This window comes from Thunnus thynnus, chromosome 14, assembly GCF_963924715.1.
Source record: "Thunnus thynnus chromosome 14, fThuThy2.1, whole genome shotgun sequence".
In the NCBI taxonomy this organism is placed as follows: domain Eukaryota; kingdom Metazoa; phylum Chordata; class Actinopteri; order Scombriformes; family Scombridae; genus Thunnus; species Thunnus thynnus.
In genome coordinates this window covers 25,910,700-25,936,602 of record NC_089530.1, presented here as the reverse complement: position 1 = coordinate 25,936,602, position 25,903 = coordinate 25,910,700, and the positions used below count along the sequence as shown (strand labels likewise).

The following is a 25,903-nucleotide window of genomic DNA, read 5'->3' as shown; positions in this document are numbered from 1 at the left end:
AAAATACCGTATAGCCTGTTAAGAGCAATGGAGGAAGAAGTATTCAGACCCTTTACTTACGTGGAATAGTCACGCAAAAGTAGGTTCTGCAATCAAAATGTTACTTTTGTAAAAGAACAGAGGTTTACTGAAAAATATGCTTAAAGTATTAGAGTTAAAAGTACTCATTAGGCAGCAGAATGGCTCATGTCAGTGTTAATTACAACGTGTAAGCAGCATTTTCATATTACAGCAGGTTGAGGTGAGGCTACTTGTAACTACTTTATACACTGTTACTCTCAGAATTAATGTCATTTTATAAGCTGATCATAAGTGTTGAATGAACTATGCAACTAATAATTATTTTTTTTCTTGTCTACAAAATGCCTGAAAATACTGAAAATGCCTGATATAATTTCCCAGAGCTCAAGGTGGTGTCTTTAAATGTCCTATTTTGTCTGCACAACAGTCCAAAACTCAAAAATATTCAGTTTACGATCAAGAAAAGCATAAAATCCTCACATTTAAAAAGCTAAAAGCAGCACAGTCTTGACATATTTGCTTAAGGACACTGAAATAAATGTTCGATTATCAAAATAGTTGTTGATTAATTTCCTGTTGATCGATTAATCGACTAATCGTTGCAGCTTTATAGAGTAGCATAAAATAAATGTGCTCCGGTAAAGAACAAATACTTCAAAATTGTACTTAAGGTACACAAGTTATACCACAAGTGAATCAGTGTGACCTGCAGTAGGATGTAAATGATAGTTTTGATGCCCTCCTGTCAGTGCACCAGTAGGAATATTACATAATATCATTGTGATACTGCAGGAGGTAAAGTACTATGAAGACAATGTCACCATGCACTCACTCTCAAACACCAAGAGTATCAAAGGTATTGCACTACAACTATAACTCCCCAATTATAGTATCATATGTGTATTTATAATAGTTTTCGCATCACCATAGAGAGAGAGACAGAAGGAGAGATAGTAAATCGTGAGAGAGAGAGAGAGAGAGGGACACTGGCTGCTTACCTGCAAAGACGTAGAAATATGTTTTCCACGCGCTGGCAGGAGTCCTTTCATCAGCTCCTTAATGTCGCTTCACATCCCTGAACACAACGACAACATCCCAGTCCGACCACTGGCACCCAGTCCAAAGGTCCTCCCCCTTCTCTCTCTCTCTCTCTCTCTCTCTCTCTCTCTCTCTCTCCTCTCTCTCTCTCTCTCCCTCTCTCTCCCGGGACTTGGCCCACCTCCTCAGAATAGCGCTTCGTTAAACTCTCGGTGATACCCGAGATTTTCCCGCACGATCATCAACACTCAGATCGTCCAGAGCATCCTCCTCCGAGCCGCGTCCCGGCCGTCCTCACATCCGAAACATCCTCACCATCATCACTGTCACCACCCTCCAACCCGCAGAGATTTGTTGTTCTTCTTCCTCTATGATCATTCCCCTGTCGATACCAACATCATCATCATTCTCATCATCATCATCATTATGAGCTATCGGCTGCTTTTTCTCTCCAGCATCCTCCTCCTCGTCTGACTCTGTCCTCTGGCTTGCTCGCCGTGTCTCTGTCCCGTGGCTCGGCTCTGACTGCAGCCCAGTAAGTGTGTCATGCCTGGGAAGAAGAAGCGCATCATCCAGGGCAGGCAGTCAGTATACTGATGGTGAGACAGCCAGTCAGGAAATCCCTCACCAAAACAAACCGCAGTGATGCTCTGAAAATGTTGACAGAATATGCAGAAACACCAAAAAAGCTACAAGTTAAACGTTAAACTCAAAAAAACCTGCAGGTATTATCCAGATATATTTGGTAAGGTGGGGTCTAGTAAGGTGTTTCCTCCCACAAACAGTTAATTGTAAGGAAGTTTGAGTGATATCAAAATAAATAAACAGATATATTGTACATCCAAGTATAATTTGGAATATCATTAAATATTATAGTGATACCAAGTGGTAACAGAAAGAGATATAATATCAGGTATGATAATATATCAAATTACACTCCTGTTTCCATACTTTTTTGTGTTCTTTAGACCTTTTTCACTGCAAATATTTTGAAGTGCCACAATAGGAAAATTAACATTAACAATGGCTCTGTTTAATTGGTTGTAAGCCATGACAGTGAGGTGAACCAGCATGCACAATACCAGGACCCTTAAACCAAAGCAGCTAAATTTATTTTTATTATTTACACCTGTGCTTTTGCTGCAACATGTCTTCTGTGAAAAAGGCCTATACCTAAGGCCTATATGCTTCAAATTGTGCAACAATTTAGGGAGGGCTCCTTCCTTTCTCTACACAGCAATGCCAGCACACATAAAGCCAGATAATAAAAACATTTTTCCAAGAACTTGACTGGCTTGCACAGAACTCTCATCTCAACTCCATCCAACTCTTTTGGGATGAACTGGAATGCTGACTGCGAGCCATCTCTTATCAGTGGTCGACCTCACTAATACTCTTGTGGATAAAAGGGAGTAAAATCTATTCCTCTTGGAAGGTTGTTCGTTGACTGTTTGTTTTGGAAAGACATGTTGGGCGTCCACGTACTTGGTTCAGGTTTCTACATACTTTTGTTCAGGCTTTCACATTTTAATTTATTTTAAAGGCCCTGCACAATCATGCAAATACCCCACAAAGGAGACTTTAATTCTTCCGTCTGATCCAATGCTCTGACTTTCCTTGCACCTGTTAAGGCAGGACTTATACATATAACACCTTTACACCAAATGAGTACATGCTGATGTCATGTAACTCCCATCGTAGTGCCACCCACCTTCAATGAACAGAGCTATAATCAGCCACAACAAATGAAAACATTTGTGTAGGTGTGCAAAGCCTTTATTATAAGAACAGATATACTTGCCATTCCTTCAATCCTTGTCTGTGGACTTACTAACAAACTCTGCATCACTTTTCCATGTTTTACTGCCCACTGCCTGTTGGAAGTTAAAACTACATTTTCTTGAGTACTGAGGCATACTAGTACTGATACAGTGCTTTTTCCTCATTATATTTAAGAGGACAATGCAGTTATTGTTCACTATGATTTAAATTCAACATGCCATATCCTAATATACTGCGCTGTTTTAATGTAACACAAATGACTAAACTTATAACTAAATAATTTTAGAAAGGGAAAGATGCTCTAATCTCTAATCTCCAATAATAAACTGATCTCAAGCAATTTCAGCTTTTTTATGTTCAATAACACTCTCATTAGGGCTGAATTAGTACTTTTAGTTTTGATACTTTAGTTAATTTTACTCAAGCAGGTACTTCCGGGTCTGAAAATGAAGTCAATGCGGAAGTGCCTTAAACCTGCATTCTCTCTAATGGCCAACAGGGGGCGACTCCACTGGCTCTAAGTCCGTTTGTATGGAAGTCTATGAGAAAATGACCCTACTTCTCACCTGGTTTATTACCTCAGTGAACACTTTCCTAATGAGTTCATGTTCTCAATCGCTCGTTTCAAGTCTTCTTCAATACAGCATGATGTTCATTTTGTAAATTATGGTCCCATTTAATCTAAATTTGAGGATAAAGCAGGGTATGCTTCAGGGCGTGGCTACGTTGTGATTGACAAGTCGCTACCATGGCGACAACGTTGGCTAGGCAACGTAAACATGGCGTAACCTCACACAGTATAGTCGTAACCGTCGCTATTTCAGAGTGTTTTCAGCTCATGAAAGTTAATTGTAACATTATGGTCGTCTAAAAAAAATATTGTTCAGCGTTTGGTTGTACTAAAAGACACTCAAATGAGTCGGATGTTCAGTTTTCCGGTAAGTACATTTTGTTATAATTGTTTTAAGCCCGTTTTGTCGCTAGCAAAAATTAGCATTAGCATTAACATAATTAACCATAGACTGTAAATGCACCGTGCTAACCAAGCTAGCAGCTAGCGTCAGGGTCAGCTCCACCCTCTCGTCCAAATATGGTCACTTCTCATCACTTCTGGCTTCAGAAACCAAAGATGGAGAAGGTCAAAATGCCAAACTCGTGGCTTCAAAACAGGAGTCCACAAAACGAGTTGTCTTTATACATCAGTAGAGTCCATGAACCAGTGGTGACATCACGGTGGCTGCGTCCATCATTTTTATACAGTCTATGATTTAACTGCAATTAAAAGTTGTTTTCCTCTACTTGAAGTGACATGTAAAATAAACCCAGATGGGCTGACTGCTTCTTCCACCGCCGCCGATGTGAAGCAACCGGTGTCAAAATACCTCACTGAAGAACAGCATCCACTGCATCAGTACAGTTTGATTAAAAAATGCAAATTGAAAATAGCGTCCTGCTGTTTACATGTTTGGCTGGACATCAGAGGGCTTTTAGTGTGGCTGTCTTGGCAGCGCACATTAGATTAATTATCATTAAATTATATTATTATTAAAATGAACCATTTTAAAATGTTAACCTGTCAACACGGTCCCACCAGTGTGACACTTCAGCCTCTTTAGTTTAGTTCAGGATAACTTACGCTCATTTTGACTTTTTGGTTGTAAAATTTAAAGAGATGTCTTTTAAACGAGACCAGGGTTATGAACAGCAACCTTTTTATTGTGGGTACATTACAGCCTGGTAAGATTAAAGTGCCTTTGTCATTACAAAGTCAGCCAAATACAAATGATACAGGGTGTACTTTGTGTTTTAAACCACAGTGTGGCGACAGAGTACTGCTAGTTTTCTAGCCAGTTGCCAGATGTCTTCTTTCAGGATGTCCTGCTTTCTCCCTTTGTTGGTTAATGAAGTATCTATTATTTCATTTCTCATGTACATAAAGAGTATCAGATAAGGTAATTAACATCTGAAGCCACCAAGTAAAACACAGTCAAATAGCTTTTAAGCAAAATGCTCACTTTTTGCCTTTTTCTCACCTTTTTGTGTAGTTAAAATAATCTTTTAAATGGTTTATTTGTATCTGTGATTTTCATAAGATTCACAGGTTCTCAAGTGTAAAGATCAATTTTAAATCATTCTATTATACAGTTTGTATATGTTCATGTTAATCATTCAAATGTGCTAAAAGATATAGGCTAAATCATACCACTATAGAATCTCATATGTATTCAAGTACGGCACTTTTTTTTTGCATTGTTTTGACTTAAATCAACATCCATATGGATCCAGGCGACCTATTATAAATTATACAAGACTCTTAAACTGGATATGGGTAAAACTCTTTTGTTTTGCTGTTCAATGCAAAAGGGGGCAAACAAAGAGGATGAGAGACTGGGGAAAGGGGATATCCTCCTCTTCACATTGTTGTGAAGCATTTACCATCGCAGACAGGATGTTAGTCAAACAGCAAGAATGGCAGTCATTGTTGAACACACGCTTTGTGTATACATAATATTTTACATTACTTCAGCAGAAAATTCAGTCTTCAGTGTTGTAACACAAAAACTGCAGCATCTCCCAGCTGATTAGTTAACAGAACATTCCTTCTAATGTCTTTTTCTTTCTTTTTTTTTTTTTTACCAAACAGGGAACCACAGCGTGTCGGTGAGATGTTGGACCTCGGTGATGCCTCCATCTGCAACAGCTCCTGCTTTTGTAGCAGCTGTTTTGAAGTCAGGTTTGTTTGTCAGTGTGTCAGTGGGATGTTTGATGCAGCTCTGCTTTTGTGATGGTTGACTGCAGTGCTTTTCAAACCAGGAATGAGGACCAGGCCTGTTTCCAGTTGGCATGGGAGGAGCAATGGTATATTTGAGTAATCCTGCTCTACCGTAAGTCCCGCATGGGGAATTGAACCCCTAAATCTGGGAATACCATGTTCTACCTTCTTAGCTACATGCCACAGCTTTGTTTCTACCTCTGACAAAGACAACAACACACCTGCTTTACAGACCAACAGAGGACGTGAAACAAAAGACACCCAAACACGAAACCTGGCATACAGCATGAGGCCAGAACCTGTGTGTGCCACAGTGTTTAGTCTGTAGATGTTTGTGGAATATTCACACAGACAACCAAAAGAAAACAGTTTTTCTCCTCCTGCAATAACAATGGAAACAGAATTTCTATTTATGAGATATTATCAAAACATGTGAGCGAGGAGACAAGTTGGTAGGTTTTAGGAACAATGTAAGTTTGCTGCTGACAATGGATGACATTTCTTGTGTTTAATTGGGGAAAAAAACTGTTTTATTCAACTTCAATTCGGTTTTAAAGCATTCATTCCATTTTAGGGTTCTTTTGTAAACCAATTGAAACATATTCTGACTTCTAGTCAAGGTTTCAATGTTTCCAAAGATGCCAAACACTGTACATCAGGTGTAATTATAGGGAAACATACATCAAACTATGAAAGAGAGAACATTTATTTTTGGATTTACTGTATTGGTGAAGCCATGAAACAGCAGTGTTTCATATTTCACTATATTTACACACAGCTTCACTGAAGTGTGAAACAAACCGTTACTGTATGATGTCATGTTGAGAATATGTGACATTGTTGTTGTATGAAAATAACTTTTCCCCCTCAAAGTTCCCTTTAAATAGCTTTGAATTGAGAACAGTTTTCAACAAGGATCATAAACTCAAGATCACTTTTTCTTTTTCCAAATGTGTTTGGGATCATGCGACAGTTTGAAAGTTTTTACGTCAAGAACAATTTTTCAAGTCTGTCCAAAAGCAACAATCAGGAGCCCAAATAAACATCGACACCTGTTTTTTCTTGCTGTAATCATTCCTCCTGTTCTTACAGGCCATTAAGAGATCCCTTGATAATGTACTTTCAAGCGATGAGGGACAAAATCCACAGTCCTCCTTCTGTGCAAAAATAAATTCCAAAATTTATTTGAAGATAATATGAAGCCGTCCAAATTAGTCAAATCATGTAGATATCTTTCAAAGTTACTGTCCTTTCAGTGCCACATTCCCTCTTTTTGCTCGATCCCTCCACTGCAGCTGAACAGAAAAACAGTCTGTAAATATTTACTGAAAGGATTGTAACTGTGGGACATGTCCACTTAATCTACTAACTCTGACGGTTGAATCCTCATATTATCTTCAGATCAAATTTCAAATACATTTTTTCTCAAAACGAAGTGCATTTGGAGGATATCTTATAATGGCCAATATGAACGGGAGGAATGATTACAGCAAGAAAAACCTACTTCAATGTTCATACTTGCTCCTGGCTGCTGTTTTAAGACAGACTTGAAAAACTGGGAACGTTTAAAATTACCCTACACTGAAAAGTGTCTTTTGCTTTTTGTTGTTTCACTCAAGCTTCACTGTGCAGAATGATGTATGTGCAGAGTTTTCACATTCATCTGCTGAAGGGAGAAAATTCATCTGCACTCATCTTAAATCTGAGAACAAGACATGGACGAGCATAATTTGTGACACAGCTAGTTGTGAGCCAGTTGAGGGCCAGTATGCAACCTAGACAACTCCCAGCGCACAAACACTGAGAACTTTACAGTGAAGTCGGAGATATCTTGTGTCCAGCAATTAAACATATTTGCATATTCATAGATTCTGGAGTTTTCAATGAGGGAGTAGATGTCATTTCAGAGACTTTAATGAGGTAATTAAACCTTTTTTTAATGGAAAAAACAAATTCTAAATTTATGTTAAAACATGTCTGAGGGGGATCTTTAAATTTTGAAAGGTTGCTGTGTTTTGCTGCCCTCCAGGATTATTTTGGAACTACAGATGTTCAGTGAAATGTTTCAGAAGTGTATATCATACATTAACAGTACATTAAGTATTAATCTTTATACATCATCACAGTATATAGGAATGTAAACTGATTATGTATAACCATGTATCTAAAATGTGTTTTTATTTGATAAAAGTGTTGGAAGGCACATATTGTATAGAGGAAACATTTGATGATGTTAAAATCAGGTTATGAGGCAATGGATGAAAATACCTCCTTAAAAAACCTACACATATCAAATGCCTTCACACAAAATCATGTGATATGCACATGTAAGTCTGTTGCTGCAGTGTGCACAGGTAGGCACGCCACTCTCTCACATTCATCCGTGCTGTTTTTTCACGCTGACAGAAACAAACATAACTGCTCGTGACAAGATGCAGAGTATTCTCTAACTGGATTACATGCCGTAGTCATGTAAACAGCTACCCATATCAACTCCTTGTGCATGTAAACACATACTGCAGCCCACTTCAAAATTCAGACTTTCTTTGATCAGGCTTCAAAGGATTATCCTCTCGCAGTCTCCATGTAATCGTATTCAAGGATAAAGCATGTCTTGGTTTAATAGTCTGGTTTTGTCGTTTGACCATAACGCAGTGTTTAGCATGTTGCCGCTGGCTGATCCCGTCCCATACAAGCCACAAGTAGACCAAAGTTTAGCTGAGGTTGAGGGAGGAGGGAAGATGAGATGATAGAAGTATGCCTCTCTCTTCTCTTGATCACCAGCCGTCTTTCCTTTCAGTCTCTCTCCTTCCTGCAGACATCCGTCACATCTTCTAGCTATCCTCCTCGCCTGAATAACTGATGACAGGGTGAATTTGGTGTCTGTGCAGCTCCCAGGACTCAGTGAAAGCTTTTTAAAAGCATCCCTGTTCCTTATTAGGTGGTATTAGAAAGTGTTATAGGGGAATATGAGAACATTTCCACATCACCAAGATCTGACTCTTCATCAGATCTGCCTTGACAGATCTGATGAAGAGTCAGAAATCTGCTAGAAATATATTATGTAAAATTTTGGATGGATATGGATGTTAACTCTGTGTTTTAATGTTTTAATGAATGTCTAAAAGTATGAAGTGTGGAAAAAAAAACTTAAGTTGACCAACTGGAAGAATCTTCTTCATTTGACCAAAGTGTCCACCAACACATTCTGTAAATCAGGGTGATTTACACTATATGTGCTGTACAAGAAGGCTGAATCCTCATCATTTATGCAACGAGAACCTCCAAGGGATCAGAAATCTCAAAAGTACACAACAAAATGAATCTCACAGTCGCAAACTACTGTCACAAAAATAAGGGATGTAATTTAAAACCTGTTTTAAATGTTTATAAATATTTATACAAAGTAAGAACGGCAACATCTTAATTAAATAACTGTAAAAATGACTATAAAAACGTCCTAATACTAAGATCTTCGTTCATTATCCTTGGATGTAAGTTTCTGAGATTGTAGATCCAGACAGCATGTTTTTGTTTCGTAATAATGCCACCCCCTTATAGTCCCATATTTATCTTATCAATACCAACAAAAGTCTCTTTTTTTTCACCCTCTGATCACATGTTTTCATTACAGGTGAAGCTGTTTATAGTCTTACCTGTGGCTGGATGAATGAAGCTTTTTGTGTGTCTAAATGCACAAAATGTACAGTAAAACTATCTGTCCATCGGTGGCTTTTCTCTCTCTTTGGGCCTCCATCAACCCTTAAAGGAATAATCTACTCAGAATCTATCTTTTGATTATCACACATCAGTGGTCGAAGAAGCAGTGAGATAGAAGATATTTCACGTAAAGGACCAGTGTGTAGGATTTAGTGCCATCTAGTGGTGACGTTTAAGATTGCAACCAACTGAACCCTGCCTGGCTGAGTCATTAAAGCAACTGGCTGCACCTGAGAGACGGGAATGGCTTTGGGTATGTAAGACCTGCTTCCCCCTGGTCTCCTTTCTCTCTTCCTGGGCAGCCTTCATATCCTCCATGTTCTCTCAACTGCTAGATGACTTTAGGTTTTTGCTTAAAAGTCAACTCAGCTATGTGTGAACGAGCTTGCTGGTCAACAGAGGGAGAGCCGTACTGCAGAGAGCTTTGTCTCTGTCTTTGGCACGTTTACAAGCACTGCACTTTTAATTTGCCATCTGTAATGAACATGTGTTTGGCATAAATATAATTTATTTTTAATTTATAAATACATCTATTTTTTAAGATACTGGGGGATAGTTTTGTTCAAAGTCAAGGGGAGGGTCTTGCTTTTTTTTTTTTTTTTTATAAAATCAAATATTCAGCACCCCTCCCCATCCCTGTAATTTTTGTACTGAGCCTCAGGTTAACTTCCTGACACATATATGTGCATATATGTAGCTCGACACTGGGGATGTAACATTAAACTGAAAGTAGCCTGAAGGTGTATAAACACCTGGTCCTATTTTTAAAACATGATTTGTCAGCCAGATCAAAATCTCCTCTTTTGAGGTTTAAAAAATCTCTCTCTCTCTCTCTTTCACTCTCACTCTCTCAATCTCTCTTCTTTTTAGTACCCCCAATCCCCCCTCCCGTACAGTCAATCATGTCTCGTGTGGACATGATCACATATGGAGATCTGACCCCTCAATCCAAAAGTCCTCACAATAATAAAAGCACATGAACCTGTGGTGAATTTACACTCGGGGTAAAAAAAAAAAAAACAGAGGATATCCTCGGACTCACATGTCAAAGATCAAGGTGAAGGAGATCAGAGCTTTCCTCACGCTGCCTCACTGTGTAACATTTGACACGTTGGATTATTTTACAGCGAGGACCAGAGCTGATCTTCACCACATGGAATCTCATATACAGAAAACATTGACTTTATCAAAGCTGTGTGGAAATGTATACGTGTTGTGTTCATCAGTTTCATGTGTACACTCAAACTTTGTAGTTACTCTACAAATCATGCACCTGACCTGACCTCACTGTGGGGTTATATCAGCAAAAAACACCTTCTCCTTTTATGGGCCTGAGTGATGATTTTATCATGAGGACACATGATGTCATTGTTTCCAAACCAACCTTAAAACACTCCCTGAAAAGGCTTTATAATCATAACTCTGACATATGTTTTTTAAGTAAATATTTCTAGTTTTTAAATATGTTTCCATCTGCTTTACTTCCTTTTTCTATTTCTTTTTCTTCAATAGCTTGATGAGGAAAAAAGAGATCTGGTCTAATGGCCTTAAAGTATTTCAGTTTTTCAATACATACAAGCTCACTTTTTGGCAATATTTCACCATTTTCATCCATAAAAACACAAGTTCAAAAGTATATAATGTGAACATAATGTACTGATTTGTTACCTCTCATTTTTTTTTGACTAATCTAATCTTGGTAATCTTTTATTAGTTTAGCTTTCATTTCTAAGGCTGAGTAAGGTTGAGCGAGTGTTTTAAAAGCACAGGTACATAAAAACACCAATCATAAGACAAGAAAACATATTTGAGTGTTTATTTTTATTCTACACTTACAAAAATGTCAGGTAATAAAAAGTAGTTGCTATACACCATAAAAACAATATAGAAAACATTGTGTTCACCATCAAAAAATGAATTACAGTATTTTTTTTTTGAAAGTATAAAGGCACATTATGCTCCCTTGACAACCCTTACTGTATTTACACGAGAAAGAAATGTTTGTACTTGTTGTACTTGCTATTTTTTTTATTGGTTTGAAACCCATTTGTGTGTATGTACATGGGTACAATCACAAGCACACAGACACACACAAGTGGACAAAACAGAAAATCACGTATTCACTCCGGCAGTCACTCATGCGTCAAACACCACTCTTTCATTTATAGAAAATGAGCCTATTGTTACTTTTTACAGCAATAAAAAGAGATTGTGTCAAGTTTAAAATCCTCTAAATACAGTAATGATGTGTAAAAAATAAAACAAGGTGAAGCCAGAGAAAAATCACAATTAGGCACATTTTTTTTTGCTATATACATTTCACTCAGTACACTCCCTTAATAACACATGGGATACACAAATGAAATTACAGTTAAATCACTTAAAGGTCTGCTTTTTGAAAGTATTATATTGATATTCATGGGGCGTTTGTTTACTTGACATGAAGGTGAACAACTCTATTTAGTGCCTGGATCCCAACCTGAGAGATTCTTTGTGACTGTTTGGATCCAAAGTGATTCACCATTTGATAGAGGAGACAAATGCCATCATACAACCACTGGTAGCCAACAATTAAAAACAATACAAACAATTATTATTAAAGACAAATGTGGCACTTAAATACAGATATTAAAAACCAAAGCTGGCAACATAAATCAAAATGGCATCACTGTTATGGACGGGATTTTGGAGATGTCTGATGCTCCTACTGGAGCAACAGTTAAAAAAGAAACCAAAAATGGTAGCATAAATCACCAGAGATTACCATGAAAATGCCCGTCAAATGTTCCAAAATCAACATGTTTTAGTTGTTGGGCTGTAAACTACGAACCTTTATTCCAATACAGTATGTTGAAATCAACTGAACACATGCTCCATATCTTTAAGTGTTCAATGACTGATGTATTTTTTTCATGACTTTTCATTTGAGGTGGGAATGTATATTACATATTGTATATGTATAGTGTTTTTATGTGTTGTTTGCAGAACTCTGAAATGAGTGAGTGAAAACAGAGCTGGCTGAAATTGTCTCTCAAACTGTCTCAGACTTTCTCGTCCTAAGTGCACCCAACATTTATTATTGCTGTTAGGAAAGTAGATAACAGAGCGCCGCTGTCTGTTACAAGCTGCTGATTTCAACAAAAAAGATTTTGTTGTGCACATACTCAGCTTTTAAAAATAACTAAAATAATGGTAATAACAGACAAACAAATGCAAAAAAAAAAAAACAACAACTTTATATTTTTCTGTCAACATAGAAAAGACTTTTAGGGACTTCAGACATGTCAGCAGTGGTATCAAGTGTTGTCACAAGACATTTAACATTTGTCCTTCTGAATAAAAAATGGCTTGCTTGTGACTAGAATGTAACCATCAGTGCAAATATCCAAAATGTAAAACAAATAACATAAGAGGCACGAACTGAGGCTAAAAGTCCCTCATATATTAGAATATTAATTTTCTTGACTTTTTGCCACCAAGGTGAGTAGTTGCCAATTGTAAATTTTAAGTTTTAACTATTGTTATTCTACAAAGGTTTTGTCTCAGACATTTCTGAGAAAGAATTTATCACAGTTGCTTCATAAAGATGCCAGGGTAACAGGATGTTATCACCTCTTGCTTGTGCGCTGTGTCTCAGCGTTTCATCACACACGTCTTTGGTTTTGAAGTGGTTCTGCTCAGCTGGAAAACTTATCACTGCTCTTCATTGTTCTCTTCATCTTTGTCTCTTCTTAACCCCCCAACCTCATCCCATGTTTCTACTTGCCTCGCCCCCTTTTCCTCCCTCCAAGGTTGTTTCCCATGCCTCGCTAACGGGAAGTGAGCACAATGTGTCGGCTCAAGAGAGAGATAACACACACAGGAAGGGGCGGGCACAACTCCCAGATGGACAGGAAGTTGACTCCACTGTTTGCTTTAGCTGATTAGAGAAGGGAGGGAGAGACATGGGGAGGCAAACAAGGAAGAAGGAGAGAAAGACTGAGAGTGAGGTGAAGGAACAGGCTGCTCTAAGTATATATATGAACCCAACAGGAAAGCATTGAGAAGGCTTCCAGCTATTGTATCCACCGTTTATCAAATGGCATTCCAAGCAAGCCAGAGTTTTAAGGAAACAAGTTCACGTCCAAACAAAACAGAATAAACAGGAGAATAAATAAACTAAATTCTCCAAACCGGAGTGAAAGTACATTTAAAAGTAAAGGGACTGTCCCTCTGAAGACATGAGACTGTGTGTGTGCATGTTTTGTGAAAATATTGCTATATAAACTAGACTGCATTAATGGAGTGACCGTGGGGGCACTCTCTTAACTTCTTCCATTCATTCTCTATGGTAGTTCTTATCGCTATGGATGTAATCCCCCCTCCGACCACAATGTGGGTTGTAATGGCAGAGTAGCGCTGTTCGTGTGTCCGCTCGTTGACTCCAGTGAATATCGCAGAAGCAGTGATTCAGTTTATGACTAACTTTGCTGAAAACGTAAATTATGAGATAGTCATGTCTTTTTATGTATGTGGTGAATGAAACTCGCAAGATGAAATTTCAGCTGTCTGAGGCTCATCAGGAGCTATTTGTGGCCAGACTATCCAACCTCACTTTGCCGCGTGTTATTTGCGTGCTATTTTATTTTTGAATCGGCCTTGTAGTGTTGTAGATTACCTTGTCTCTTTTATGTTTATGTTATTCCTGTGTAAGAAAGACATGGTACTGGTCACTGTCTATCGGCGGTGGTACTTAAACGTTCATCAAATGATACATGTAGAGCACAGTGTGCTGTCCTCGCCATGTGCTGTCTTTGGTGCTGAAACATTTGAACGCGGCTGGAAACCTGTCTGACAACATAGCTTCACTGTATGTCTTCTTAGACATAAGCTTGCTTGGCTCAATAACTGACAATCTGTGATTATGGAAAGAATAGGACAGGGTATATCAGCTTTTTTACAGTTGTGAATTTTAAAATGACTTATCAGAAAGGCCCTTTGAGAATACTCCACCTTCTCAGTGCTGAGACTCTAGCTCCGCCCCTGGGTGCCACTTTACAGTCAGGCAAACTGATTTAAGTTGTCACTGATCTTTTTACCTCTATGGCCATTTTAAAATTAATTTCTAACTGCAGAAGCCATCATTTCTCTAAGGCCTTCATTTATACAAAAATGACTGTAGTTATAAAACCTAGTGAGTCATTGATAAATAGTTTTTGGCTGGATGCTCTACAGCATTTCCCCAGAAGACCAGGGGTCAAACAGTCCATGGGAGTGGTGGTTCTTGATTACTTAAAGGGCAAATAGAATATCTTAAATGTTAGCAGAGGATATTCTGTGCACTAAACATTGGGATTTTTCACTTTAAAGGGTGCTAACAATCTTGCAATTCATGAAATGTTGCTGCTGCTTTTTACTGATCTTTAAAGTATTGACTAATGACTTGCATAGAGGATAACTCACAAAAACTCTTGCAGTTATCAAAAAATAATGCACGATGAGGACGAGTATGGCTCCAAAGAGTGTTATTTTTGGATAATTGTATGCTTCAGGGTGGTTTATCCTGTTTATACCATGCATACTTACAGTATTGTTTATCAGTATTTTTGGAGTATACGCTCTTTTAGGTGGGAACTAAATAAACAGTGCTATGGTATGTAATTACAACTAAACCTTCCCATTAAAACCTCAACAACCAATCAGTCCAATTGTCCTATGATAAATCATAAAGCCTTTGTAAGTTTGCCTTATTGTTAAATGGCACCAATTGCAGTTAAGAAACTGTTTCAAGATTCAGAGAATTCAAGTTGTGTTTACTGATGGTCAGTGCTTTTTGTTTCTGAAAATCTGCAAAAAACATTCGAGGGATTGTCTAAATTTTAGATCAGAGATTTATGACCTCACAGTAGGCAAAAGGATGAGAGGTTAAAGTTATTCAAGCCACCTCAGAGCCATCGTAGCAGCACTCAGCTGCCCAACTAGCTGCTCTTGTCGCTCAGTGTTTCCTGAGTTGTCTGAATGACTTTTGTTCTAGTAGACCTCTGAGAATTTGACTTTCATCTCAACAATAAGTGTGATGATGGGTTCTGTCAAATAAAACATCGGAACACACTGTAATTCTGTCTGAGCAGCAGCGGTGCAATTTCCTGTCTGTCTGTCCATTGTCTTTTCTCTTCTTACAGCAGAAGATGACTGGGAAAACTGGCAAAATGACTCACTTAGAAAATTACTCCTCATTCATAGTGGTTGGTTTCAGGGAAACACAAAGACGGAAACGTTTTTTTTTTAAGTTTCACCTGATTTCATGTTAAGACTTGCGGCCAGATAGAGTTGAGGAAAATGTTGCAAATCTAGCTATATACTCTAAATGTAGCACAATTATTCAGCGCAGATTAAGGGAAAATGGCCACCTCATAAAATAACCTACTGGACATCACAAACTAATGAACAGTATAAGTTTTCCAGAGATGAACTTTCCTTAAAGACGTCCCTCTTTAGTATTTCAGATAAAGCAAACACAACTGGCATCAACGCTTTGAACCTCTTTGAGTTAAAACTCATGTGGCTGCTCAAAGTTTTTGCCTCAAACAATAAACCAACATATTTATATCAGCTTCAGATCAAAAATAAAATCACCTCGTTCTTGCCGTGGTTGTGGCTCCTTTGTCAGATATTTAAAAAAACAAAACAAAACATCAAAGTTGAAAGAGATTACATGCAGTCAATACCGAAAATAACCAAAGAGTATGAAAAAAATCTCAAATCAACGTGAGTTACTTTGACTTCCATTTTGCATCCCCAGTAGGAATCAACTAAACAAATTCCATTAACTTCCATTTATGTTAAAATTCCAATTTTAGTTAATGCAAATGCATATGCAAATGAGCTCATATCCAGATGACAAGACTGAAATATTATACCCAGGATGTCTCTCAATATTAGTCAGGACTGTAATGTTCTTTTTGCGGTAAATGTAAACTTTATGTCCATATTTAGTTTATTTATATCTATCAAGTATGCATGTCTCACAAGAGACATGCATACGTGGTAGATGTATATGTAGATGAATAGGTGCTTGCACAGCACTAATTTTAAGAGAAAAAAAGAGAAAACCTTTACCTGTAATTCTTTGTGCAATTAAACACTCAAATGGGATGCAAAATGGCGCTGCATGTGAAAGCTGAGACATGAATCTAATGCAAAAGAACATAAAGAATTTGAACTGAGTAACATCGCTGGCCAGCAGGGACCTGATTAACTCATCAGTTATCCAAGATGAACTCTGATTGGCTTCGGCTTGTAGTGCAGGGAGCATCTTACTGGGATCTTTTCAGCTAGAGAAAAAAGATTATGATGTCAAACATCACAGCAACAATCAATCCCCTTGAACATTTATGAAGCAGTTAATCTGCACTTCCTCCTATGACATCATGTCCTGGTGTTTAAAATATTTTCCCGACATCTCATTGGAGGAAGCAAAGGTTGCCTCGTCATCACAAAAAAAAAAGAAAGAGAGAGAGAGAAAGAACTCCATAAACAACAACTTCTTCCTTGATTCGACTTGATGGAGCTTCCTGGAGTTTGAAGAACATCTTATTTACGGACTATAAGTGAACAGACTGAGGATCCTTAACAAACTAATGGATTCAGGAATGACACTCGATAACAAAAAGTTAGTTGTTGTTACACTGGAACCAAGAGTGCCCTGATTCTGTTTTCAGATGCTAGAGAAGAGTTTGGAGACTTCGTCTGCTAGATCAAAGCTCCTTATCCAGAGACAAAATGGATGGAATAAAAACGAGGTGTTGCTTCTTTGACAATGTGTATATTTCCGGCATGCTTTTGGCAATGTGTGAGTGCATTTTTATGGCTGTTTTTGACCACTGGTGCACTGTGTTTGTATGTGAATGTGTGTGTGTGTGTGTGTGTGTGTATGTGTGTGTGTGTATGTTGGCATCATGTATGCTTATTAGCAGACACCATCTCCATTAGTATTGATGGTAGTGGTCAGGCCCATCCACCCCGTACAGCTCGGCCAGGGGCTTGAATCTCGGACCCCAGTCATTCAGGAAGTCATAATCCAAGTTCGAGCCGGTGGAGGAACTTTCCAGAGAGCTGAGGCTGCCAGCTAAGGACTCTGGTCCCTCGTAGCCGTAGATGTGCAGAGTGTCGTAGGGGAAGCCGTCTCTGTCGTGGTCCGCCTCGCCTTTCTTGACCTCGATCATAACAGCCATGTCACCCTTACATGCGGTGGGTTGATGGGGGGGTTTCTGGACCATGGCGTAGAGAGAGGGGTGAGGGTGGCGGTCCGGGTGGCGGAGTAGAGAGCCATCGTGGCAAGCGGAAGTGAGGATGGAGACATCGTAACTAAAGAGAGAGGAATAGTGTCTGTTATTGAACTGAGAGCTGGTTAACTCCTCTAAGAATGGGGTCATGAGCTGAGCTGTGTCCAGGGTCGTAACGTATAAAATAAGGACAATACTGTGCTATCGCCGGAAATTAAAATATAACCTAATAAAATATACTAAAAAATCCTATTTCACAATTAGACAGTAACATGTTATCCTCCTGTAACAGCCCCCTTTCATATGCTTGGTGTTCTCTGAGAACAGAAATCATTACAGTTTCTGTCACTTTTTTTTATCCATTCATGAATCTGAATCTGTCCTACCTTCTGCAATTTGAGGTTGCACTATTTAGTCTGTAAGATTATGTATGGTTTTAATACTATTCAAATATAGATTAGATTAGATTCAGATTATATGAAACTTTAATGACTCTTTTTGGGTGAACTGGGTCAGCAAATTTATAGGATACAGCAAAGAATATAAATATTGCAAATGGGGAGAGTTCATACAGTCTAATTTTTTCTATCAAGTATAAAGATTGTAAAATAATAAAACAAAACATTGATACAAAGAAAATTTAATAAGCAATGTATGAAAATAAACATATACAAAAACAAATATATATGTATTTAAAAATTAAAATGTGGCTGTGAAGATGCATTTAATATAAACAGAAATATTAATGTGAAGAAAGTTGACATTTAAAGCACAGATTCTTTTGTTTTCCTCCTTTGATTTAGTTTAATCACTGAAGTAAATTAGTGATGTTGTTTTGACTTTTTTTGCAAATTCATTCAGTTTCTAGTTTCATCATTAGACATTAATTAATTATTGTTGGTTGTTTAGTTTTAAAATAAAAACTTAGAGTCTACAGCCATGCTAATAGCTCTATGAGGCAGGGAGCTAAATGCTAACGTGCTAATTAGCAGGCTAACGGGAATTCGTTTTTCAGGTATTTGTTCATAAATCAAAGCATTGGACTTGATGATGGTGCTGGATGAAAAGTCAGAGATCACCAAAGTTACTACAAATCTTCCTGAAACCTGATCTCAGATGAAGTCAGATGAATGTCTGTACAAACATTACATGGCAATCCATCCAGTAGTTTTTCAGTCTGGACCACAGTGGTGGTCCAGATGAAGCCACACGGCTAAAAAGGCTAAAAACTCTCATTACTTTGTGAGATGTCACTGAAGAAACAGTAAATGTATCTCTGAAGACAAGGCTGCTGAACCCTGTCAGCTTATTTCAGTTATCATTCAAAGATACCCACCAGACATGTAAGATATATAAAAATCCTCTGGTTCAAATAATATGCGTCTAATATGTTTTTTTCCTCATAAGAAAGTACAATTGCCTCATTAAAAACCTTAAAATTACTTCTACTCCTTCTCCCTCTTTGAAAATGCCAAAATTGATGAATATGCAAATATTATTCATTTCAAGTTTTCCTGGTGGACACAAGATGTCTCCGACTCCACTGAAAAGTCTATTCTCGGTTTATCTGCACTGGAGGCTTCAAGTTTCCACACTTGTGTAAGTTGCATACTGGACCAGGAATATCCTCCAAACTAGTAGTGATATCACAAACTATGCTCATAGGCCCGCCCCTTAAACTCAGTTTTTCGATGAGCTCAGAAGAACTTCAAAAAAAATCAGTAGATAAATGTGAAAACAGCCTTCTAGTTTCAAACTCTTCACATTCATCAAGCTCAAACATCCAACTGAAGTAGCAAAACACATTTTTGAGTGGAAGGGGACTTCAGTATTCTGTATAAAGGTTCATAGAAGTGTATCTTTTCATCTTCATACCCGTTCGTGTCCATCTCTCCTCCTCCCTCCTCGTCATATGTGACCAGCTGCTCGTGGATCTCCCCGCTGTTCTTCATACTGGCCAGAGAATCCTTCTGGTAGCGTTTCCTCATCACAAACAGGATCACTATGACTGAAAGGAACAGCAGAGGTTGTTTTTTTTAAATATATTCATTCTGTTAAATTCTTTCTGTGTGTGAATCTTCTGTGTCAGCACATTTCTCAGCATCTATAACACAAGTTACATGCAGCCAATCAAAAGTACACTGCTGCAGATGAAAAATTCCCCAAACGTGCAGTTCTATCAGTGTGAGGTCTAGCCTTGCAAGATTAAAGCTGTCAAAAGTAAACCACTACCTGAGGAAGAAGTGGGTAAAGAAAATTAATTCATGTATTCAGGCAATATATAAAAGATGTAAAGTGTAAAAACCCCTCCTGTGGCATGACTCATCTCTTAAGAAATTAGTAAGCATTGATTCACAGTCGAACACAGACGGATTGTCCTGCTCGACCGACGGTTCTATGAATTTAAAATCGCGAGAGAAAATGAGGCCAGGAAAACCAAAACAGAATAAGAATTGGGGCAAGAAACAAATGAGGAAAGTAGAGCACTAACAAGGGAATGAGCCTGGAAAACAGAGCAAAAATGAGAGGAGAAAATGAGGAGCGGATGGTTGAAGGTGTCTGCAACATTCGCTTCAAGCACAAAAAAAACCTCAAATGAATCTACTCAGCAAGAGACAAACAGACAGACTCTGCAAAGAGAGAGAGAAAGAGAGAGAGAAGAGTATAAGAAACAGGAAGAAAGACTGAGTAAATACAGGGGGGAGGTGGAAATGAAGATGAGAAAACAAGGTGACGGTGGATGAGAAAGAAAGGAAAGGGAAAGAAAGTTGGAGCTGGCGGAGGTTGAAGAAATAAACAATTGAGAAAGAGAGAAGAGGAAACAGAGGGAAGGAAGAGAGTAAAAACAAAGAATGGAAGGATAAGTGTCTTAAAAGATAAATTAATGAGATATCAAGACTGCGCTCTCAAGAAAAAAAAACAGCATCAGTTGTTTTTGTTCAAGTGACGAAGATGGATGGTTCACTTCCTGTTTCCTTCTTACAGTCGATGCTGGTTCCAAATCAAAACCATGATCTTTCCATCAGCCTAACCGAGATGTTAGTGGTGCCAGATCAGAAAATAATTTTAGTTTTGGAACAGCTATTTGTAAAACACTTGCAAATATCTGCACTTTACAAACTCTTCTTCACTATAGTGTAAATGCATGTTCTTCTTTTAACAATGTGTGCATACTGTATATTTTTTGCTACATGTATGTTTCTATTCTTTGTTTACCTGCATGGGCCACATGAAAGACTAATTTCCATCAACTTGCAACGAATAATGAAGTTTTTCTGATTATTTGTTGTTTTGGAAGGAAACTATTATGTTGTTTGATTTTGAGGACTAGTTGAATATATCGCATGAAGGTGGGAACAAACTTTAAGATTATTGAAATCAACAAAGACTCAACATCCCACACTACACTAACAATCACAAGTGAGATTTTTTTTGTCTTTATATTCAGCGAGAGAACGTTTTGAACAACTGAGTATATAGAGAGGAAATACACTGGATGACAGCCAGTAGTGTTAAATTGCCAGTAACCCACAAAATCTCATGAGAACACGAATTATCACATGTTCCTGTACCAAAAACAGAATTGGAAATTCATCAAAAACAGTTTGCCTTGCTGATTTCTGATCCAATTTGCACAGAAATGTGGTTGTAGAAATGTGGGCAACGAGGACTGTAAACTGTAAATGTGACAAACAGTCTTGATTCAAGTCATAAAGCATGTTTAAAATCATTTTAATGAGTATGACAGGAAGCAACTCCATGATATTTTTCTCAGTTTTCATCACCAGTGGTCCCACACTAGAACTGGTCTGATCCATCGTAACGCACAAGTCATAACTATAATTGTCCCAGCTATCGTAATGTGACCTACAGGAGATTTAACACTAAGAAAGGCATAAAACAGACTTTAACAAGTTATATGAAGACAAAAAACCAGGTTCAAACAAGCATTTTTGCTAAGTTGCTACACTTATCGTCCAAGTTGATGAAAAAGTGGGGTAAACGAAACAAAGTAAAGTTTTTCTTTTTCTTGCTTACGCCCTGTATATAAACTAAAGAGAGGAGGAATGAGGACAAGGAAGCAGGAGAAAGGAAGAGAAAGAATCAAAGGAAAGAAGAAACAAATAAGGGGAGCAGCCATCGACTGAAGGAAGGAAGAAATGAGAGAAGTGGAGGGTGAGGAAACGAAGAGAGAAGACACAAGAGGAGAGAAGGAGGAGAGGAAGGATAAATTTGACATTAGATTAGGCCCCGAGCCGCGGTCCCGATATGAACCTCTTTCTCTCTCAGTGGACGGGCAGCATTAGCCATGCCTTTTAGTCGGGGGCGAGCGGGACTAATTTAAGTTTGCATGGGAAACCAACAGATTAATCTTTTACAACACATGCTCTGCAGTTTAATAAGCTCGGGAGATATCAGACTTAGAAGGACGAGAAAAGGAAAAAAAAAAAAAAAAAGAAGAAGCCCTTTCTTTGTGGAAAAACGACTGAGAAAATTTTCTTTTCGTGTGTCAAACCCGACTTCTTGTGAGAAAATGCGTCTGTGAATGGGGAGCGCAGTAAATTGCTTTGGGCTCTGGCAGATAATGACAAGTGCATTAAATAGTTAATCTGGCCTGCGTTGGGGGGGTGTTTGATAAAGAGAAAGAGAGACAGAAAGAGGAAGAGAGGGAGACAGAAAGAGAGAGAGACAGAGAGACCCAGAGGGAAAGAGAAAGAGGAAGAGAGAGATGAAGAAAAAAAAAAAAAACGGAGGGGAAAAGGCGCGATAGTGAAGGAGTGTATTAATAGTTAATAGGTTGAGTGTTTGGTGGTGTTTGATAAGCAGACGGCACCTAAAGAGCTGATAAACTCTCCTCATTACCACTCCTATTCTTCTGCTGCTTTTCCCACAATTCTCCTCTTCGGCGTCTCTCTTCTTTAACCTCTTTCTGTCTCGCTCTGTCACTCAGTCGGTCTCATTTCACCTCGTCTAAGTCGTCTGTCTGCCTGTTTCACCCCTCTCCACCTCCCGTATCTAACTCTAGATATAAGTTTTTTTTTCAATCTGTCACTCCGCCTCCGTCCCTCTTTATCTTTAAGTTCCTCTTTCTTCCTCGGCACTTCTCATCCCAGATCCCTCTTGTTTGGCCAACTATCTCTGGCGTGACTTGCATCCAACATGACAAGTGTCTTTTTTTTTTTTTTCCCCCAGAAAAAAAAAAAAAGGAGCAGGGGGCGAAGGTATCAAAGAGAATATTGAGCTCACAACTGCAGGCATTATTTCCACATCCGCCGCTGCATTATTCATAAAACCAACAACACCGGGAGGGGAAAAGTTCCCTGCAAAAACACAAACCTTATTTATGGCAAAGCAAGGGCAAGTGAGTCTGTGCACATGCCCCAGTCCCTCAGTGTTGGCATTTTGCATCTTTCATTGATGCCATCTTCATGAATTCCTCTCAAACCATAACAACTACATGGATTTAAGAAGGTATTTTATACTTGTTTGTTAACTGGCAATAAACCAATCAAGGCTGAAACTAAAAGTCACTCATGAATGTCTGTTTAAGCTGCTTTCTATCCCTGATTCAAACTGTGGCCATTATACAAAGGCTTATCTGCACATCCAGTGTCTGATAAACCCTGAGTCATATAATAAGTGATACTCTGTATTTTCCAGAATAGTGATTCATAACTCAGGATTTCCTTCTTCCAAATATGAAACATGACATTAAATGAACATGGCACACAAACAGGAAATATTGTTTTTAAAACACTTTTAAAGGGCCACAGATTTCAAGTGTGTTGCACCTGAAACCACACCCATCAGTGATGTCACTGTGTACTGACACACCCTGGGGTACACTCCTACATCACTGCAGCAGGGTGAGAGGTTAAACCACTGGAGGTCAGCAAATAACTTATTTTCAGCTGCTGTTAAGTTGCTTTTTACGTTTAATTTTCATCAGATAAATCAGTGAACATACTGTTGCAACAGAATGCTGATAGATGATTCAGCGAAACCTTGGAAAATGGTTCAGTGGGGAAGTTTTTGAACAGTCACTGCAGATCTGTGAGATATCCATGCACTGCCACAACTGTATTGTTTAGATTTGGTTACATTTAGATAATCAAACATTTAAGTGACACACTCATCCAACACCCTGTCTTACACAGCATGACTTTTTGCTGTGCTATATGAACATCACACTATTTCACGCATCAGCATGGTTTTAGATGTAAACCGTATTCTGCAGGATTATCATATGAACTGAGACTGAACTGGATGTATTACTGTTAGTTGCTTTGACCTGAACAGTTAAAAGTCTTGCTCAACAGTTTTCCAAATTTACTTGGTAGCATGAATGCAGGTTGGAGGCTGCAGGAGGCTGGTAATGACGTGTTTCATCCCTCCACTTCTGATAATGAACAAGCGCAGGATAAGTGCAAGGAGACTTGGTTTATATTAGTATGCAAAAAAATGCAGAAGCCAATTGCTCTATCAGTTTGACATGCAGTAAATCCAAGTATCCTTGAGGTGCTCTTGAAGATGAAAAAAATGGTCACCGACAAAAAAAAAAAAGAAGTCCTTCAGGCATGCTCATGTCGAGCAAGGAGAAAAGACATTAAAAGCCTTTATTTGGTCCTGTTAAAAATGCAGAACGGTTTCAAACTCTCAATGTTATCTTCACTCTGATGGAAAACCCTGCTCACATTGTTTGGTTGACAGGTGCGCTCTGAGAAATGCTGCGCAGAAAAAAAAAACTGCAGCAATTTGTTTTTCCACTGAAGATGGAGACTATGACAGAACAAAAGAAAGACAGAAAGATGGTACTTGAACCTACCCAGTATGGTCAGTATGCAGAGCAGAATGGCTATCAGGGCATGAACACTGACTCCCATCCTTTGAGCAACAGCTTTGCAATGTGTAGGAATTCGCCTGGCATCACAACGACACGCCTACAACAGGAGGAACAAGCAATCACTTAATTAATAAATTAGTTAAATAAAATGACTGATCAAGCAGTGATTGCTACAAATACTGATGACTGTCTTTTGTGTAAAAGGAAACAGTCGATTCTGACTAAATACATTTTGTTATTCATCTGTGCAATTAAAATTTGAAGCAGTTTAATGCATCACAGACGCACAAAAACACACACAGACCTTGATTGCTAGTTTGGTGACGCTGGTCTGGACGGGTCGTCCTCCGTCACTGATGCTTACATCCACGCTGTAATCCCTGGGGTCATCCAGGCTGAACGGCCCCTGTTTCACTAAGATGTCTGCTGAGTTGTCTTTAACAAGGAAACACATAAACACCCACAGTTAGTGCACAAAATATTACAGCCATGTTTGCAACACAAATGTACCTTTCCTTTCTGCAAAATCCATGTCGAATCCGTCTGACTCATCCCCTCTTCTCACTGAAGCGAATCTAATGTTCACCTGCTCAGTTTATAGAGTCTTTAGAGTCTATTTATACAAATGTCTGTTCCGGAGATAAAACAAGATATGAGAGCCAGAAGAGTCCTTACATAAAAGCAGACAGGTAATTTGTCATTATTTGTCAGTTTAGTGCATTTACCATTTGGGTAATTTAGGATTATAGATAATGGCAGCGCCTTAAAACCCTGCAATCATTGGACCAAAAGTTTTATAAATGGTCAAATGATTATTTCCTTTCCTGAGCAGATTCTGTGAGTATAAACGTCTGTACAAATACAATATAGCCCCCAGTCATTTGAATCTAATCTGGTTAATTGGTGGCCGGACTAAAGTTCAAGACCACCAAAAGGGAACAGAACAACACAACAAAAACGAACATAAACGTGTCGAGCAGAACGGAGCAATGTCTCCTCTGTAGACCCGTCCAACAATACAGTCATTAGTCAAATCCCCACCAGGCAGAAGTTTCCTGCTGTGATGGTGGGGAGAGCCTTTTTCCACAATATCCCACCACTGGAGGAATTTCAGTGAACACAATTGCAGGAAAGACCCTTGTGTACGCTCAAACCTCGACACACTGTATACCTCTGTTAAACTCTCACACAAAGAAACATATAGTTCTGGTTTAAGGGCACATTTAGATAAAAAACAAAGCAACAAGTCCTCCAAATTAATCATTTACATTGGTCATTTGCCCATGCACTCCACAATGAACCACAGGAGCGTTTTCTAATCAGCAGGACAACATCATTTGTCAAATAATGATGTTTTATGATGTGACAATGCTGTGGTTAAGGTCTGTTTAGGTTTAGGCACAAAAAACACTTAGTGTTAAGGTTTTTTGTGCCTAAACCTAACCAGACCACACCAGCTCT

The 25,903-nt window shown here is 38.5% G+C and overlaps 2 protein-coding genes across 2 annotated transcripts in view; both read right to left on the bottom strand.

Moving 5' to 3' along the window:
- bean1 (brain expressed, associated with NEDD4, 1) overlaps positions 1-1,183 on the bottom strand; it is a 47,161-nt gene extending 45,978 nt beyond the window's left edge. Inside the window, exon 1 of the mRNA XM_067610704.1 lies at positions 1,020-1,183. The gene's annotated coding sequence lies outside the window, so the exon portion shown is untranslated. The remainder of the gene's footprint in view (positions 1-1,019) is intronic.
- A 9,953-nt stretch (positions 1,184-11,136) lies between these two features.
- cdh5 (cadherin 5) overlaps positions 11,137-25,903 on the bottom strand; it is a 36,504-nt gene continuing 21,737 nt past the window's right edge. The window contains exons 12-15 of the mRNA XM_067610694.1: positions 24,747-24,877; positions 24,425-24,539; positions 19,474-19,606; positions 11,137-17,680 (exon numbers count right to left, since the gene is read on the bottom strand). Of these exons, the coding sequence (XP_067466795.1) occupies positions 17,302-17,680; positions 19,474-19,606; positions 24,425-24,539; positions 24,747-24,877 (758 nt within the window). The 3' untranslated portion in view covers positions 11,137-17,301. The remainder of the gene's footprint in view (positions 17,681-19,473; positions 19,607-24,424; positions 24,540-24,746; positions 24,878-25,903) is intronic.